Source organism: Oncorhynchus keta, chromosome 1, assembly GCF_023373465.1.
Source record: "Oncorhynchus keta strain PuntledgeMale-10-30-2019 chromosome 1, Oket_V2, whole genome shotgun sequence".
Classification (NCBI taxonomy): domain Eukaryota; kingdom Metazoa; phylum Chordata; class Actinopteri; order Salmoniformes; family Salmonidae; genus Oncorhynchus; species Oncorhynchus keta.
The window spans coordinates 21,980,160-21,996,060 of NC_068421.1; the positions used below are offsets into that span (position 1 = coordinate 21,980,160).

The window sequence follows — 15,901 nt, forward strand, 5'->3', positions numbered from 1 at the left end:
GCGACTTACAGGATCAATCAGGGTTAATTGCCTTGCTCATGGGCACATCAACATATTATTTTATTTTCACTTAGTCAGCTTGGGGATTTGAACCAGCGACCTTTCAGTTATTGGCCAAGTTCTCTTTCGCAAGGGAGCCCTGCATACACAAAATCTACAAAATACAATACACACACACACACACACACACACACACACACACACACACACACACACACACACACGCTAACACACAAAAAAAAGCCTGGAAAAACAAATCCGATGTGAGGCAAGACTCTACTACACATCAAGAGTTTTAGAGATTAAAGTCTTCAAACGATTTCCCTCTATTTAGCCATAATTACCAGTTTCATTAACAGGCTTTGAATGGTCATGAATCTGAGCCAGTGCACCCAGTGTGTGGTCCCACAAACAGCAAAGAGGTTTCAGGAGACAGAAAGCACGTCCCCTCAGAAACCGATACACTCCAAGAGGAAACACACAGTGGAGAGACGACCTGCGTTACCATTCAATCAATACCATTCCCAATATATTAGCACTGGCAGCATCACTTAACAATTCTATATTATGTCCATAAACCCCTCTGTCTACTGCCATGTTTGATTTGAAAGTGTTGCTCTCTTTCTTGTGCAGATTTAGCTATTTCCAGAGTGCAACATGCTAATGAGAAATAACTCACTGTATAGGTAACATCTGTAAAATATGTTTTTCAAGACTATATTTTCTTCTCCAAAATGTTTTTGTATTTTGGTATAATAATCCAGACATAAAAGTGTTAAAGGAGTGATTATAGTGAAATGTTTATTTTTCGAGTTGTTTGTCTTGAAACTCCAAATACTTATACTTTTTTACTAATAACATAAGCAACCTATTTACAGTTCTACGTGTAGGAGCAATATGATGTCTTCATTGCAATGCTAGTGCTGCATCGTGCCTGTTAACAAGACTGTTAGCGTTCACAATAATTGTTAGTGAGTTTGTAATGGATTGGAAACGGCTGTAATCTATGTGTCTATTGATGTTGTTATCAAAGTTAAGGAACTAAACACAGCCATTGTCATACGAAGGTCATTTACATGAGGGCAGTATTACATTATATACGGTAACGATACAAACTTTCCACGGTGCTGAATTCAGTTGTTCCAGTTGCTGTCGCTAGGAGCTGTCCGCGGTGCTGAAACGACGATGGTGAGCTGACTTGAAGAAAGAGAACGGCATACCCAACGAGAAATCGACTTAGCGAGCGTTGGAATTGAACAGTCTCTGTCTATCAGCTGATAACGACACCAGGACATAGCTCTCATAAGTGTGGAGCGCCTGTGCTGCGCAGTGTGCGATCCCGAGGTCTCACGGCAAGTGGCTTTTGCAGAGCACGAGCAGTCTCTATTTCGATTTAAGGAAAAGTGTTGATCCCAAGGACATTCTTTTCTGTTAGCAGAGGACCGCTACTGAAAAGAAGCATGAGTGCGGCACGAGATTACAAAGTCGTTATGATGGTTCTCTTTGCAATGATGACGGACATAGGCGCTGAAGGTAAGATGCTCAATCATATAGCGGAAGGCTATTTGGTCGCTTGTGCACATGTGTATTGCAATGCAATTCTGTTTCCAACCCGCCGGTGTTATCTTGCCACTGTATCCAATTATGTGTGACTCTTTTTGTTTGGTAGGACGTCTGGAAAATGACATATTAAGATATGTTTGTGGGAGGTCAGTCAAAGTTGGCTATCGGTTGTGTTTCCTCCTATACTGAGGTTTAAATGGTCCCCTTACGGCAATTATTCTCAAAGAACTCATGTGGAGAAGAGGATATATCGTTATATTAACGGCAGATGTTGTAGCCTACTATTATAGTGTTAGGCTATATTATAGTGTTAGGCGATACAGTAGCCTATGTATTGCCTGCAATGAAGAATTCACCACAAGCCATAATAATTGCAATTGGCTATCCGGTTAGTTAAACACATTCATTTAAAGAAGTTATACATTAACAAGTGATGGTCATTTAGAAATCATTTAAGCAAATTCCAAATCCAAACTTTAAATAATTGTAAGTATTGTAACAACTTAAACAATCGTAGACTAATAAAGTGTGGTAAACTTATCTTAATTTGTGTCAAATATCATGTCCTTTGAAGTGTATTTTAATCGGTAATCATTATAGGCCCATATATAACCTACATGGATGGAAAATGTAATTAATTCTTGCTTGGCAGTGGGCCAATCATTTTTAATAATTCATGAATATCGTGTCAATGTCTATCTCATATTTTAAGAAATGTGTTCAAAGGAGATCTAATCATGAAATAAGATGTATATTAGTTCTAAGAACGTTGGAATGACCTACATTGGTTTTACAGCTGGCTGCACTATTCCTGCCTTTGATTTGACAACATTACTGAATAAAGTACTATCTTATTGAAAATCCTCGAGCTGCGCACTGTATGGGTAGAGGGGTTAGGATAGTTTGGAATAAATAAACCTATAAAGACAACCAGACAATATTTTTTTGGCCTGCATCTGATAATTTTACCCACATAAATATTTGTTAAAAGGTTGGTCTTGACTTGCACCCACGGTGTACTTCACACGATGCTCACGTAAACATGCATGTCACACAACGTCGATCATGGCAGACCCATCCTACATGTACAGTATATCCAATCTGTAGAATATGTTTGGTTCTGCTTTTTCCTCCATATTTGAGTGCCCCTGTGCGTCAGTTTGTGTCACATCAGGAAGGTTGAAATTCCAATGAAATAATTCAAATCCTCATTGAAGATAAATACGGTACAATATTTAAATAATTGGTCTTTCAATTCATATCCTGAATTTACTGAGATAAAAAAATGATTTTGAGGAAATGTTTAATAGAATAGAACGGTATGAACAAAGGAAGAAAAAAGGAGGGTATCTATGTTGTGGGAAAAGACGTCATACTTTGGCAGAATCATGCACATATTTATCTGATAAAGTAATACATCAACCTATTATAACCACAATTTATACAGATTTTTAGATCCACGAATACATATCCGATATTATAAAGAATAGCTATTAAACGGCTCCTTCACGCTTGCAGCTGGGAAAACCTGGCCCCAGAGGGAATGTTCATATTCTGCATTGATCCCACATCACAGTATCAGCCTGACCTTTTGACCTCAGAAGTCCATGGGCATCCCTGTCCTTATCAGTCACCTTCTATTGAACCTCTGAAGCTGCAATTTACTGCAGAACAGAAGCACCTGTAAAAGCACTCTAGCTAATGTGAGGCTCCATCAATCCAGTTTGAGCACTGAGCGAGAGGCTCAGTGAGCTAAAAGCCGGAGCCCATATTAAATTGATAGCATTGTGCTGTGCTAAAAATGGGTGACAAATTGATGAAGAATGGGTGAGGGTAAATATAGGTTGACTTAAGGTTGGTCAGTAATACTCCATCTTTTTTTGTTGTTGAATCAATGTACTGTCCACTGAGTGTACAACACATTAAGAACACCTGCTCTTTCCATGACATAGATTGACCAGGTGAATCCATGTGAAAGCTATGATCCCTTATTTATGTCACTTGCTAAATCCACATCAATCAGTGTAGATGAGGAGACAGGTTAAAGAAGGATTTTTAAGCCTTGAGACAATTGAGACATGTATTGTGCCATTCAGAGGGTGAATGGGCAAGACAAAATATTTCAGTGCCTTAGAACGGGGTATAGTAGTAGGTGCCAGGCACACCGGTTTGAGTGTGTCAAGAAATGCAACACTGCTGGGTTCTTCATGCTCAACAGTTTCCTGTGTGTATCAACAATGGTCCACCACCCAATGGACATCCAGCCTACTTGACACAACTGTGGGAATCATTGATGTCAACATGGGTCAGCATCCCTGTGGAACGCTTTCAAGACCTTGTAGAGTCTATGCCTCAATGAATTGAGGCTGTTCTGAGGGCAAATGTTTGTTTTTTTGTACCCTGAGTGTATTTACAATCTGTCCATAGATATAGTTAATCTCATAGGCTGCATTAATTGAGGGCAGGATGCAAAAGCCTGTGTAGTTGTGTGTCAGGGGCTCTAATGTCAACATGCTGTTTCACAGTACATTGTGTGTTTCTACTGGTTTCATGTTGTGTTTGTGAGAATCATAGGGGAGGAAGAAGTTTGTGTCTGCTCACAGCGAAAAGGCATAACCCCTGCTACTCCTCCCTAATTATAATGAAAATTACAATACAATCTCAGCACTATCATTGATAGTGCAGAGTGCTGTGTCTTTATTGGCCGATAGGGGGCACATGAGGCCAGTGATGCTGCCGCTTTTGATCGTCCCCTCTTGATATGGTCCTCGGGGTGGACTGTAATCATAATGGGAACAGGAGAGAATCAGTTCCCTCTCCCGGGAACATCCTATTCCTCTCTGCCACTTATACTGTCCCTGGATCCCTGTGTGACGGATCCCTGTGTGACGGATCCCTGTGTGACGGATCCCTGTGCGACGGATCCCTGTGCGACGGATCCCTGTGCGACGGATCCCTGTGCGACGGATCCCTGTGCGACGGATCCCTGTGCGACGGATCCCTGTGCGACGGATCCCTGTGTGACTGACGGATCCCTGTGTGACGGATCCCTGTGCGACGGATCCCTGTGCGACGGATCCCTGTGCGACGGATCCCTGTGCGACGGATCCCTGTGCTCGGACACTTCCCACAACTATCCGGCACCACCATGAACTATGAGTGGGAGGACAGTAGACTGGAAAGGGGAGTTTTGATCTTATTTTATTAGGATCGTTTTGTCCTCATTTGGACTAATCTTCCAAGAGTCCTTAAACATGAAAATACAATTTTCACATATAACACTGTTACAAGCATACATAACACACTGACATATTGGCCAGATAAATACTCTAACTGTCTGAAAATATAGATTGATTCCTTCATCTACCATAGTCCCACACAACCTGCCAATATATTTAACTTAAATGGTTCGAAAATATTGTTTGAATTTATATATTGAAAGGTTTCTGGTTTGCTCAGATACATTATTCAATTTCTTTATTGCTCTAAATCAAAATGTTATTTAGCCTATTTCTCTTTTCTGTCTGGATAACACAGAATGTGGACAATATATTCCTAGTATTTACTGAATGTCTGCCTCTTACCAACTGAATACTGTTGTGAATAGAGTTTAACCGTTTAAAATTAAATAAGCCTGTTCTTTTCAATTATCTTGTTGCTTGATGACCAACCAAGAGCATTGAGCATGACTACAACAGAACAACCATATCTCCACCTTTAAACAATCCTTGCTGCTTTGTTCTGTTCAATCTGCAGCCTCCTAATTGAACTTGCTGATGTCCCCAGACCACAGAACAGTAGTTGCCCTGACTCTCAATTAATGATTGGGGTGTTTGCTTAAGAATCTTTCCCAGTAAATATTTTGCTATCCTTCTGATCATGCATGAAGTTTGAGACAACCATGATAAGCAGTTGTCTAGCTGCACACCAAGTAGTTTGGTTTCTGCCACTTCCTTAATTTGTACTCCCCCCATACTTAATTATATTCCATGCTGTGTTGGCCTTTTCCTGGTGGAACAGACCAACATAACCTTGGTTTTCTTGGTGTTCAAAACAATTTTTTTCTGGTAAACCCACTCCCTGATATTTGCAAGATGTACTTGTTTGTTGTACCTGTTAAACTGATTGTCTTGCTGTATAAATTGTAGTATACTCTGCAAATATAGTAGCTTGAGTTTCAGATAAGGCATAAGGAAGGTTGTTGGTATATATTAAGTAAAGAAGATGTCCAAGGCAGCTGCCCTGCGGTATTCCACAGTTTAAAAGGGGAACAAAATGACCCATTGATATAAGTGGACTGTTTCCTGTCAGTTAGATAGGACTGTACCCAATTCAATGCTGTTCCTTAACATAATGCAATAATCTTGTCAAAATTATTTTATGGTCCACTAAATCAAATGCTGCACTAAAATCTAAAAATAGTACACCTACAAACCTTCCATTATCCATAGCATTGAGGTACTGGTCAGTCATATCAACCAATGCAGTGGTAGTGGAATGGTTGTTGCGATAAGCATACTGATTGGCTGTAATCAGACCATTCTTTTCCATCTACTCCTATATTTGTCTACTCACAATACCCTCCAATATCTTATTGAGTGAAGGGAGCAGACTGATTGGCCGCCTATTGGCTGGAGTAATGGGTTCTTTCCTGTCTTTCAGGATTGGACACAGTTTAGCATGCTTCCATACATTTTGCAAATGTCCCCTTTTCCAGTGACCAATTAAATCTGTATTTCAGTGGAGCTGAAATCTGGGGAGCATTATGGCAAAGTAAAAAGCAGCAAAATGATTGACAATATCAGCCGTTTTTGTTATTGTTCTCCCGTCAACATCCACACTAGATGGGCATGATGAGATTGATGTACCAAGTAATGTCTGTGAGCTTTGGGGTGCGGCTCTGTGTCTGTTTTCTCCATATTGATGCCCTGATAAAAAACCTAGCCTAGCGCTGAGCTGAGCTAGAGGGCTGGAGGGCTGGTGGTGTGGCGGGCTGGTGGTCTGGCGGTGTGGAGAGCCGGGGGACTGGAGGGCTGGGGGTCTGGAGGGCTGGTGGTCTGGCGGTGTGGAGAGCCGGGGGACTGGAGGGCTGGTGGTGTGGAGGTCTGGAGGGCTGGTGGTCTGGGGGTCTGGAGGGCTGGCGGTCTGGAGGGCTGGTGGTCTGGGGGTCTGGTGGTGTGGAGGTCTGGAGGGCTGGTGGTGTGGAGGTCTGGAGGGGTGGTGGTCTGTAGGGGACTCCCTGCACTGCCACCTCTGTCATCTACTGACACAGGTCTGATAGGAGATTAGTACGGCTAGCTGAGGGAGAGAGAGAGAGAGAGAGAGAGAGAGAGAGAGAGAGAGAGAGAGAGCTGAGCCAAATGGCTGGTGCAGGAAAGACTGGCTAAAGTTAGAACAACATCAAACACATGCACACACACACACACACACACATGCACACCCTTGGAGTCCACACACACACACACATGGAAACACACATGCATGTACACAGAAATGGATCCTCCTGTTTTAAATTATTGAATCGAGTAGATCTGGACACAGAAAAATGTTCATGTGATGTAGTGAATTGAACAAAAGCGCCCGCCCATATTCCCTGTTGGTGTCTGTGTGGGCGCAGAGCACAGCTTTTCATTTTCAATTATCAATTACCCCAGACAACCATACGTGTGCTGAAGGGTAGGTTTGAGAACAAGCTTTTGTGTGTGTGTGTGTGTGTGTGTGTGTGTGTGTGTGTGTGTGTGTGTGTGTGTGTGTGTGTGTGTGTGTGTGTGTGTGTGTGTGTGTGTGTGTGTGTGTGTGTGTGTGTGTGTGTGTGTGTGTGTGTGTGTGTGTGCGTGCGTGCGTGTGTGTAAAAGCAAGAAGAATCCGTTTGAGAGATGTTACATTTTCCAGATTTGAAGTTGTCATCAATCACTCTGTATTGCAATATTGGAACAAGTGTCATGTGATGTCTGAGGCTTGGCACACAGAGTCAAATTATGAAGGCCTCATTTTTGCTGTCCTTTATGTTTTATTAAGTTAAGCTTTCCATGTTGGACCTCTGAGCTTGACCTGAATATGCCACTATCACTACTTTCTTCTAATTGTAGCAGTTGTTTTTCTCCCTATAGCACACAAACACTGCATCTGTGTGTGTGTGTATGTGTGTATGTGTGTGTGTGTGTGTGTGTGTGTGTGTGTGTGTGTGTGTGTGTGTGTGTGTGTGTGTGTGTGTGTGTGTGTGTGTGTGTGTGTGTGTGTGTGTGTGTAAACACACACACACGCTTGCAAGGGGTAATCATAATCGAGCTCTGCTCAGCTTTTTTAGCTCCCCCCTAATTACTGGCTATTAAAAATGTATACAACCATCTTCTATGCTTGTCTTTAAGAGTAACATTTGACTGCCATTAATGTTATATAAACGAGTACGAATATAGATCTCGGAGGTTGTGATGAGAGGTGATGTTCTAGAAAGAGTATTTCTCATCGTCTGAGAGGATGTCACGTTCCTTGACACGTTGCAGCAGGTGTAGATATTGTAGTGAAGATGACAGACCTTTTATGAAAATGATTAAGGCACAAGGCGAGTCCCAGATGCAGACAAAGGAGGAAGATGGTTGGAGTTTTACAATGTTTATTAATCCAGAAAGTGGTAGGCAAGAGAATGGTCGTGTACAGGTTAAAGGGCAAAGCCAGTTCAGAGTCCAGTAGTTACTGAAGGGCAGGCAGATTCAAGATCAGGGCAGGCAGGATGATCAGGCAGGTGGGAAAGTAGTCCAGAGTCAGGCAGTGGTCAAAACCGAGAAGACTATCAAAAGAGAATAGAAAAGGAGTACAGGGAAAAACACTCTGGTTGACGTGACTAAACATACCAGATAAACTGGCACAGAGAGACAGGAAACACAGGGATAAATACACTAGGGAAAATAAATGACACCTGGAGGGGGTGGAGACAATCATAGGGACAGGTGAGACAGATCAGGGGCGTGACAGAAAACAAGGATATTGAATATAGGCAAAACAGGCTGAACTTCCACCCAGCTTCCTCTCTCTCTCTCTCTCTCTCTCTCTCTCTCTCTCTCTCTCTCTCTCTCTCTCTCTCTCTCTCTCTCTCTCTCTCTCTCTCTCTCTCTCTCTCTCTCTCTCTCTCTCTCTCTCTCTCTCTCTCTCTCTCTCTCTCTCTCTCTCTCTCGTCGTTCCTCTCTCTCGTCGTTCCTCTCTCTCGTCGTTCCTCTCTCTCCTTGTCCCCGACGCAGAGAAAAAGCAATTTGCTCTGTGTGTCAGTGATCTGACGCAATCAGCATTACTTCACGGCATGTTGGGGGGAAAAAAGCTGGAAAGAGGGACATCTCCTTTAATTAAACACCATAGATGCTTCGGGATTTGATGAAGATTATATCATTTGGGAGGATTTAAAATGTTCAACACATGCTTTTCTATTACCGGTGATTAACCTGTCCCAGTGAGCTCCTCCTTGTGCCATCAGAGTCTATTCAGACCATGAATACCCTTCAAATTGTTTCAGAGTTTCCCTTTTGACACACTCAATTGGAAATGAGTGTTATTGTAAAGCAGCTGTTGGTTCCCGTCTCCCGTGGAAGGAAGGAAGGAAGAGGGCTCAGTCTGATCCCGTCTCCTGGGTAAGGAAGGAAGGAAGAGGGCTCAGTCTGATCCCGTCTCCTGGGTAAGTAAGGAAGGGTAGAGGGCTCAGTCTGATCCCGTCTCCCGGGGAAGGGAAGGAAAGAGGGCTCAGTCTGATTCCGTCTCCCGGGGAAGGAAGGAAGAGGGCTCAGTCTGATCCCGTCTCCTGGGGAAGGAAGGAAGAGGGCTCAGTCTGATCCCGTCTCCTGGGTAAGGAAGGAAGGAAGAGGGCTCAGTCTGATCCCGTCTCCTGGGTAAGGAAGGAAGGAAGAGGGCTCAGTCTGATCCTGTCTCCCGGGGAAGGAAGGAAGAGGGCTCAGTCTGATTCCGTCTCCTGGGGAAGGAAGGAAGGAAGAGGGCTCAGTCTGATCCCGTCTCCCGGGAAGGAAGGAAGAGGGCTCAGTCTGATTCCGTCTCCCGGGGAAGGAAGGAAGAGGGCTCAGTCTGATCCCGTCTCCCGGGGAAGGAAGAAGGCTCAGTCTGATCCCGTCTCCCGGGGAAGGAAGAGGGCTCAGTCTGATCCCGTTTCCCGGGGAAGGAAGGGGGCTCAGTCTGATCCCATCACCCGGGGAAGAAAGGAAGAGGGCTCAGTCTGATCTCGTCTCCCGGGGAAGGAAGGAAGAGGGCTCAGTCTGATTCCGTCTCCCGGGGAAGAAAGAGGGCTCAGTCTGATCCCGTTTCCCGGGGAAGGAAGGAAGAAGGCTCAGTCTGATCCCGTCTCCCGGGGAAGGAAGGAAGAGGGCTCAGTCTGATTCCGTCTCCCGGGGAAGGAAGAGGGCTCAGTCTGATCCCGTCTCCCGGGGAAGGAAGGAAGAGGGCTCAGTCTGATCCCGTCTCCCGGGGAAGGAAGAGGGCTCAGTCTGATCCCGTCTCCCGGGGAAGGAAGGAAGAGGGCTCAGTCTGATCCCGTCTCCCGGGGAAGGAAGGAAGAGGGCTCAGTCTGATCCCGTCTCCCGGGCAAGGAAGGAAGAGGGCTCAGTCTGATCCCGTCTCCCGGGGAAGGAAGGAAGAGTGCTCAGTCTGATCCCGTCTCCGGGGAAGGAAGGAAGAGGGCTCAGTCTGATCCCGTTTTCCGGGGAAGGAAGGAAGAGGGCTCAGTCTGATCTCGTCTCCCGGGGAAGGAAGGAAGAGGGCTCAGTCTGATTCCGTCTCCCGGGGAAGAAAGAGGGCTCAGTCTGATCCCGTTTCCCGGGGAAGGAAGGAAGAAGGCTCAGTCTGATCCCATCACCCGGGGAAGAAAGGAAGAGGGCTCAGTCTGATCTCGTCTCCCGGGGAAGGAAGGAAGAGGGCTCAGTCTGATTCCGTCTCCCGGGGGGGAAGGAAGAGGGCTCAGTCTGATCCCGTTTCCCGGGGAAGGAAGGAAGAAGGCTCAGTCTGATCTCGTCTCCCGGGGAAGGAAGGAAGAGGGCTCAGTCTGATTCCGTCTCCCGGGGAAGGAAGAGGGCTCAGTCTGATCCCGTCTCCCGGGGAAGGAAGGAAGAGGGCTCAGTCTGATCCCGTCTCCCGGGGAAGGAAGAGGGCTCAGTCTGATCCCGTCTCCCGGGGAAGGAAGGAAGAGGGCTCAGTCTGATCCCGTCTCCCGGGGAAGGAAGGAAGAGGGCTCAGTCTGATCCCGTCTCCCGGGCAAGGAAGGAAGAGGGCTCAGTCTGATCCCGTCTCCCGGGGAAGGAAGGAAGAGTGCTCAGTCTGATCCCGTCTCCCGGGGAAGGAAGGAAGAGGGCTCAGTCTGATCCCGTTTTCCGGGGAAGGAAGGAAGAGGGCTCAGTCTGATCCCATCTCCCGGGGAAGGAAGGAAGAGGGCTCAGTCTGATCCCGTCTCCTGGGGAAGGAAGGAAGAGGGCTCAGTCTGATCCCGTTTCCCGGGGAAGGAAGGAAGAGGGCTCAGTCTGATCCCATCTCCCGGGGAAGGAAGGAAGAGGGCTCAGTCTGATCCCGTCTCCCGGGGAAGGAAGGAAGAGGGCTCAGTCTGATCCCGTCTCCCGGGGAAGGAAGGAAGAGGGCTCAGTCTGATCCCGTCTCCCGGGCAAGGAAGGAAGAGGGCTCAGTCTGATCCCGTCTCCCGGGGAAGGAAGGAAGAGGGCTCAGTCTGATCCCGTCTCCGGGGGGAAGGAAGAGGGCTCAGTCTGATCCCGTTTCCCGGGGAAGGAAGGAAGAAGGCTCAGTCTGATCTCGTCTCCCGGGGAAGGAAGGAAGAGGGCTCAGTCTGATTCCGTCTCCCGGGGAAGGAAGAGGGCTCAGTCTGATCCCGTCTCCCGGGGAAGGAAGGAAGAGGGCTCAGTCTGATCCCGTCTCCCGGGGAAGGAAGAGGGCTCAGTCTGATCCCGTCTCCCGGGGAAGGAAGGAAGAGGGCTCAGTCTGATCCCGTCTCCCGGGGAAGGAAGGAAGAGGGCTCAGTCTGATCCCGTCTCCCGGGAAGGAAGGAAGAGGGCTCAGTCTGATCCCGTCTCCCGGGCAAGGAAGGAAGAGGGCTCAGTCTGATCCCGTCTCCCGGGGGGAAGGAAGGAAGAGGCTCAGTCTGATCCCGTCTCCCGGGGAAGGAAGGAAGAGGGCTCAGTCTGATCCCGTTTTCCGGGGAAGGAAGGAAGAGGGCTCAGTCTGATCCCATCTCCCGGGAAGGAAGGAAGAGGGCTCAGTCTGATCCCGTCTCATGGGGGGAAGGAAGGAAGAGGGCTCAGTCTGATCCCGTTTCCCGGGGAAGGAAGGAAGAGGGCTCAGTCTGATCCCATCTCCCGGGGAAGGAAGGAAGAGGGCTCAGTCTGATCCCGTCTCCCGGGGAAGGAAGGAAGAGGGCTCAGTCTGATCCCGTCTCCCGGGGAAGGAAGGAAGAGGGCTCAGTCTGATCCCGTCTCCCGGGCAAGGAAGGAAGAGGGCTCAGTCTGATCCCGTCTCCCGGGGAAGGAAGGAAGAGGGCTCAGTCTGATCCCGTCTCCCGGGGAAGGAAGGAAGAGGGCTCAGTCTGATCCCGTCTCCCGGGGAAGGAAGGAAGAGGGCTCAGTCTGATCCCGTCTCCCGGGAAGGAAGGAAGAGGGCTCAGTCTGATCCCGTCTCCTGGGGAAGGAAGGAAGAGGGCTCAGTCTGATCCCGTTTCCCGGGGAAGGAAGGAAGAGGGCTCAGTCTGATCCCATCTCCCGGGGAAGGAAGGAAGAGGGCTCAGTCTGATCCCGTCTCCCGGGGAAGGAAGGAAGAGGGCTCAGTCTGATCCCGTCTCCCGGGCAAGGAAGGAAGAGGGCTCAGTCTGATCCCGTCTCCCGGGGAAGGAAGGAAGAGGGCTCAGTCTGATCCCGTCTCCCGGGGAAGGAAGGAAGAGGGCTCAGTCTGATCCCGTCTCCCGGGGAAGGAAGGAAGAGGGCTCAGTCTGATCCCGTCTCCCGGGGAAGGAAGGAAGAGGGCTCAGTCTGATCCCGTCTCCCGGGCAAGGAAGGAAGAGGGCTCAGTCTGATCCCGTCTCCCGGGGAAGGAAGGAAGAGGGCTCAGTCTGATCCCGTCTCCTGGGGAAGGAAGGAAGAGGGCTCAGTCTGAATAGATCTTTTGACACATCCCAGGCGGTGCAGCGAGGCACTGAGATGACGGTGGAACTGAATGCTGTCATTCTCTTCTCCTCCGTCTTCTCCCCTCTGCATGCGTGTCTCTCTGAATCGAGCCACTGCCCCTGAGAAATGAGGAGTAAATATCTGAGGAGTTCTACCTGTTTACGCTCCATTACTGGGAATGCAGCCCCCTGTCATCTTCAAATGTCATTTATGCTCCAGTCTATTTCTGCATGGCTTGTACCTTTCCAAACAAGAAACAAACCTGTTCCTCTCTTGTCCTGCATCTCTGTTACATACTGCACAGTACCATCCTGTGGCTCTCCAGTTCTTTCTCCTGTTCTACTTGAACACTCAGTACCGTGGGTCTGGTCTGAAAGCAGAGCTATAGAACATTAACGCTATTCATGTGTGAATGACTGGTGATGTCACATAGTAGCCTTTGGTTTCTCTCCCGGCTAGCTGTCTCCTGAGAGGCTTGGGGACGTTCATTACAAATCAATGGCCAATTTGGTCTGCACTCTGGCCATATGTCCCCATGCATTACTCTCCAGGCTGTCTCCGCCTGGCTCTACTCCATAATGTAAATAAAACCTGCCTCCCATTTATATTGTGTTGCTTGGGCCAATGACTTGACGCACACAGTCAGTAAGAGACATAACACCATGCTTGAATTGAAATCCACTAGAAATGTTTCCGGAGCTAGACAGTTTTTTTTCTTATTAAGATGAAGTTTGGTGTTTCTTTTTTCACACACTCCTCATCTGCTTTTCTATTCCCTCCTCCATCGCTACCTCATCCGTCCTCACCATGAAGCTCAGTCAGTCTATCGATCTGACCACTGAGGAGGAGAGCAAACGTTAGCGCATGGAATCAGTACCAACCCATCCTCTCCTCTCCTCTCATGGATTAGGAAACTGTGTACACCTGGCTAATTGGGGCTGGCGTGTGGTATACATGCAGAGCTGAGGGCCTCTCTGGAACCATTAGGCCCTTGGACAGCTCGCTTTCTTTCCCCCCATGTTTGGTTCACACTGCCAGGTCGTGTCTGGAGGGCTCTTCATCTAGACGGGCGAACCAGGATCAGACCAGACCAGACCTGGAGGAAATCAGCTGTGGTCGTGTGCACAGGCAGCAGGTAAGAACTTTCACAGGAAGCAGGTCAACACTTCCACAGGCAGCAGGTCAACACTTCCACAGGCAGCAGGCCAACACTTCCACAGGCAGCAGGTCAACACTTCCACAGGCAGCAGGTCAACACTTCCACAGGGAGGAGATCAACACTTCCACAGGCAGCAGGTCAACACTTCCACAGGCAGCAGGTCAACACTTCCACAGGCAGCAGGTCAACACTTCCACAGGCAGCAGGTCAACACTTCCACAGGCAGCAGGTCAACACTTCCACAGGCAGCAGGTCAACACTTCCACAGGCAGCAGGTCAACACTTCCACAGGCAGCAGGTCAACACTTCCACAGGCAGCAGATCAACACTTCCACAGGCAGCAGGCCAACACTTCCACAGAGAGGATATCAACACTTTCACAGGCAGCAGGTCAACACTTCCACAGGCAGCAGATCAACACTTCCACAGGGAGGAGATCAACACTTCCACAGGCAGCAGGTCAACACTTCCACAGGCAGCAGATCAACACTTCCACAGGCAGCAGGGCAACACCTCCACAGGCAGCCGATCAACACTTCCACAGGCAGCAGGTCAACAATTCCACAGGCAGCAGATCAACACTTCCACAGGCAGCAGGTCAACACTTCCACAGGCAGCAGGTCAACACTTCCACAGGCAGCAGGTCAACACTTCCACAGGCAGCAGGTCAACACTTCCACAGGCAGCAGATCAACACTTCCACAGGCAGCAGGCCAACACCTCCACAGAGAGGATATCAACACTTTCACAGGCAGCAGGTCAACACTTCCACAGGCAGCAGATCAACACTTCCACAGGGAGGAGATCAACACTTCCACAGGCAGCAGGTCAACACTTCCACAGGCAGCAGATCAACACTTCCACAGGCAGCAGGGCAACACCTCCACAGGCAGCAGATCAACACTTCCACAGGCAGCAGGTCAACAATTCCACAGGCAGGAGATCAACACTTCCACAGGGAGGAGATCAACACTTCCACAGGCAGCAGGTCAACACTTCCACAGGCAGCAGATCAACACTTCCACAGGCAGCAGGTCAACACTTCCACAGGCAGCAGGTCAACACTTCCACAGGCAGCAGGTCAACACTTCCACAGGCAGCAGGTCAACACTTCCACAGGCAGCAGGTCAACACTTCCACAGGCAGCAGATCAACACTTCCACAGGCAGCAGGCCAACACTTCCACAGAGAGGATATCAACACTTTCACAGGCAGCAGGTCAACACTTCCACAGGCAGCAGATCAACACTTCCACAGGGAGGAGATCAACACTTCCACAGGCAGCAGGTCAACACTTCCACAGGCAGCAGATCAACACTTCCACAGGCAGCAGGTCAACACTTCCACAGGCAGCAGATCAACACTTCCACAGGCAGCAGATCAACACTTCCACAGGGAGGAGATCAACACTTCCACAGGCAGCAGGTCAACACTTCCACAGGCAGCAGGTCAACACTTCCACAGGCAGCAGGTCAACACTTCCACAGGCAGCAGGTCAACACTTCCACAGGCAGCAGGTCAACACTTCCACAGGCAGCAGGTCAACACTTCCACAGGCAGCAGATCAACACTTCCACAGGCAGCAGGCCAACACTTCCCAGAGAGGATATCAACACTTTCACAGGCAGCAGGTCAACACTTCCACAGGCAGCAGATCAACACTTCCACAGGGAGGAGATCAACACTTCCACAGGCAGCAGGTCAACACTTCCACAGGCAGCAGATCAACACTTCCACAGGCAGCAGGTCAACACCTCCACAGGCAGCAGATCAACACTTCCACAGGCAGCAGGTCAACAATTCCACAGGCAGCAGATCAACACTTCCACAGGCAGCAGGTCAACACTTCCACAGGCAGCAGGTCAACACTTCCACAGGCAGCAGGTCAACACTTCCACAGGCAGCAGGTCAACACTTCCACAGGCAGCAGATCAACACTTCCACAGGCAGCAGGCCAACACCTCCACAGAGAGGATATCAACACTTTCACAGGCAGCAGGTCAACACTTCCACAGGCAGCAGATCAACA

General features: G+C 48.5%; 1 protein-coding gene across 2 annotated transcripts in view; it reads left to right on the forward strand.

Annotated features, from left to right (window-relative positions):
* The first annotated feature begins 1,155 nt into the window (after positions 1-1,155).
* Positions 1,156-15,901, forward strand: part of sez6b (seizure related 6 homolog b) — a 176,500-nt gene continuing 161,754 nt past the window's right edge. For both annotated transcript variants that reach the window (XM_052518658.1, XM_052518660.1), the window contains exon 1: positions 1,156-1,533. In XM_052518658.1, the coding sequence (XP_052374618.1) occupies positions 1,461-1,533 (73 nt within the window). In that variant the 5' untranslated portion in view covers positions 1,156-1,460. The remainder of the gene's footprint in view (positions 1,534-15,901) is intronic.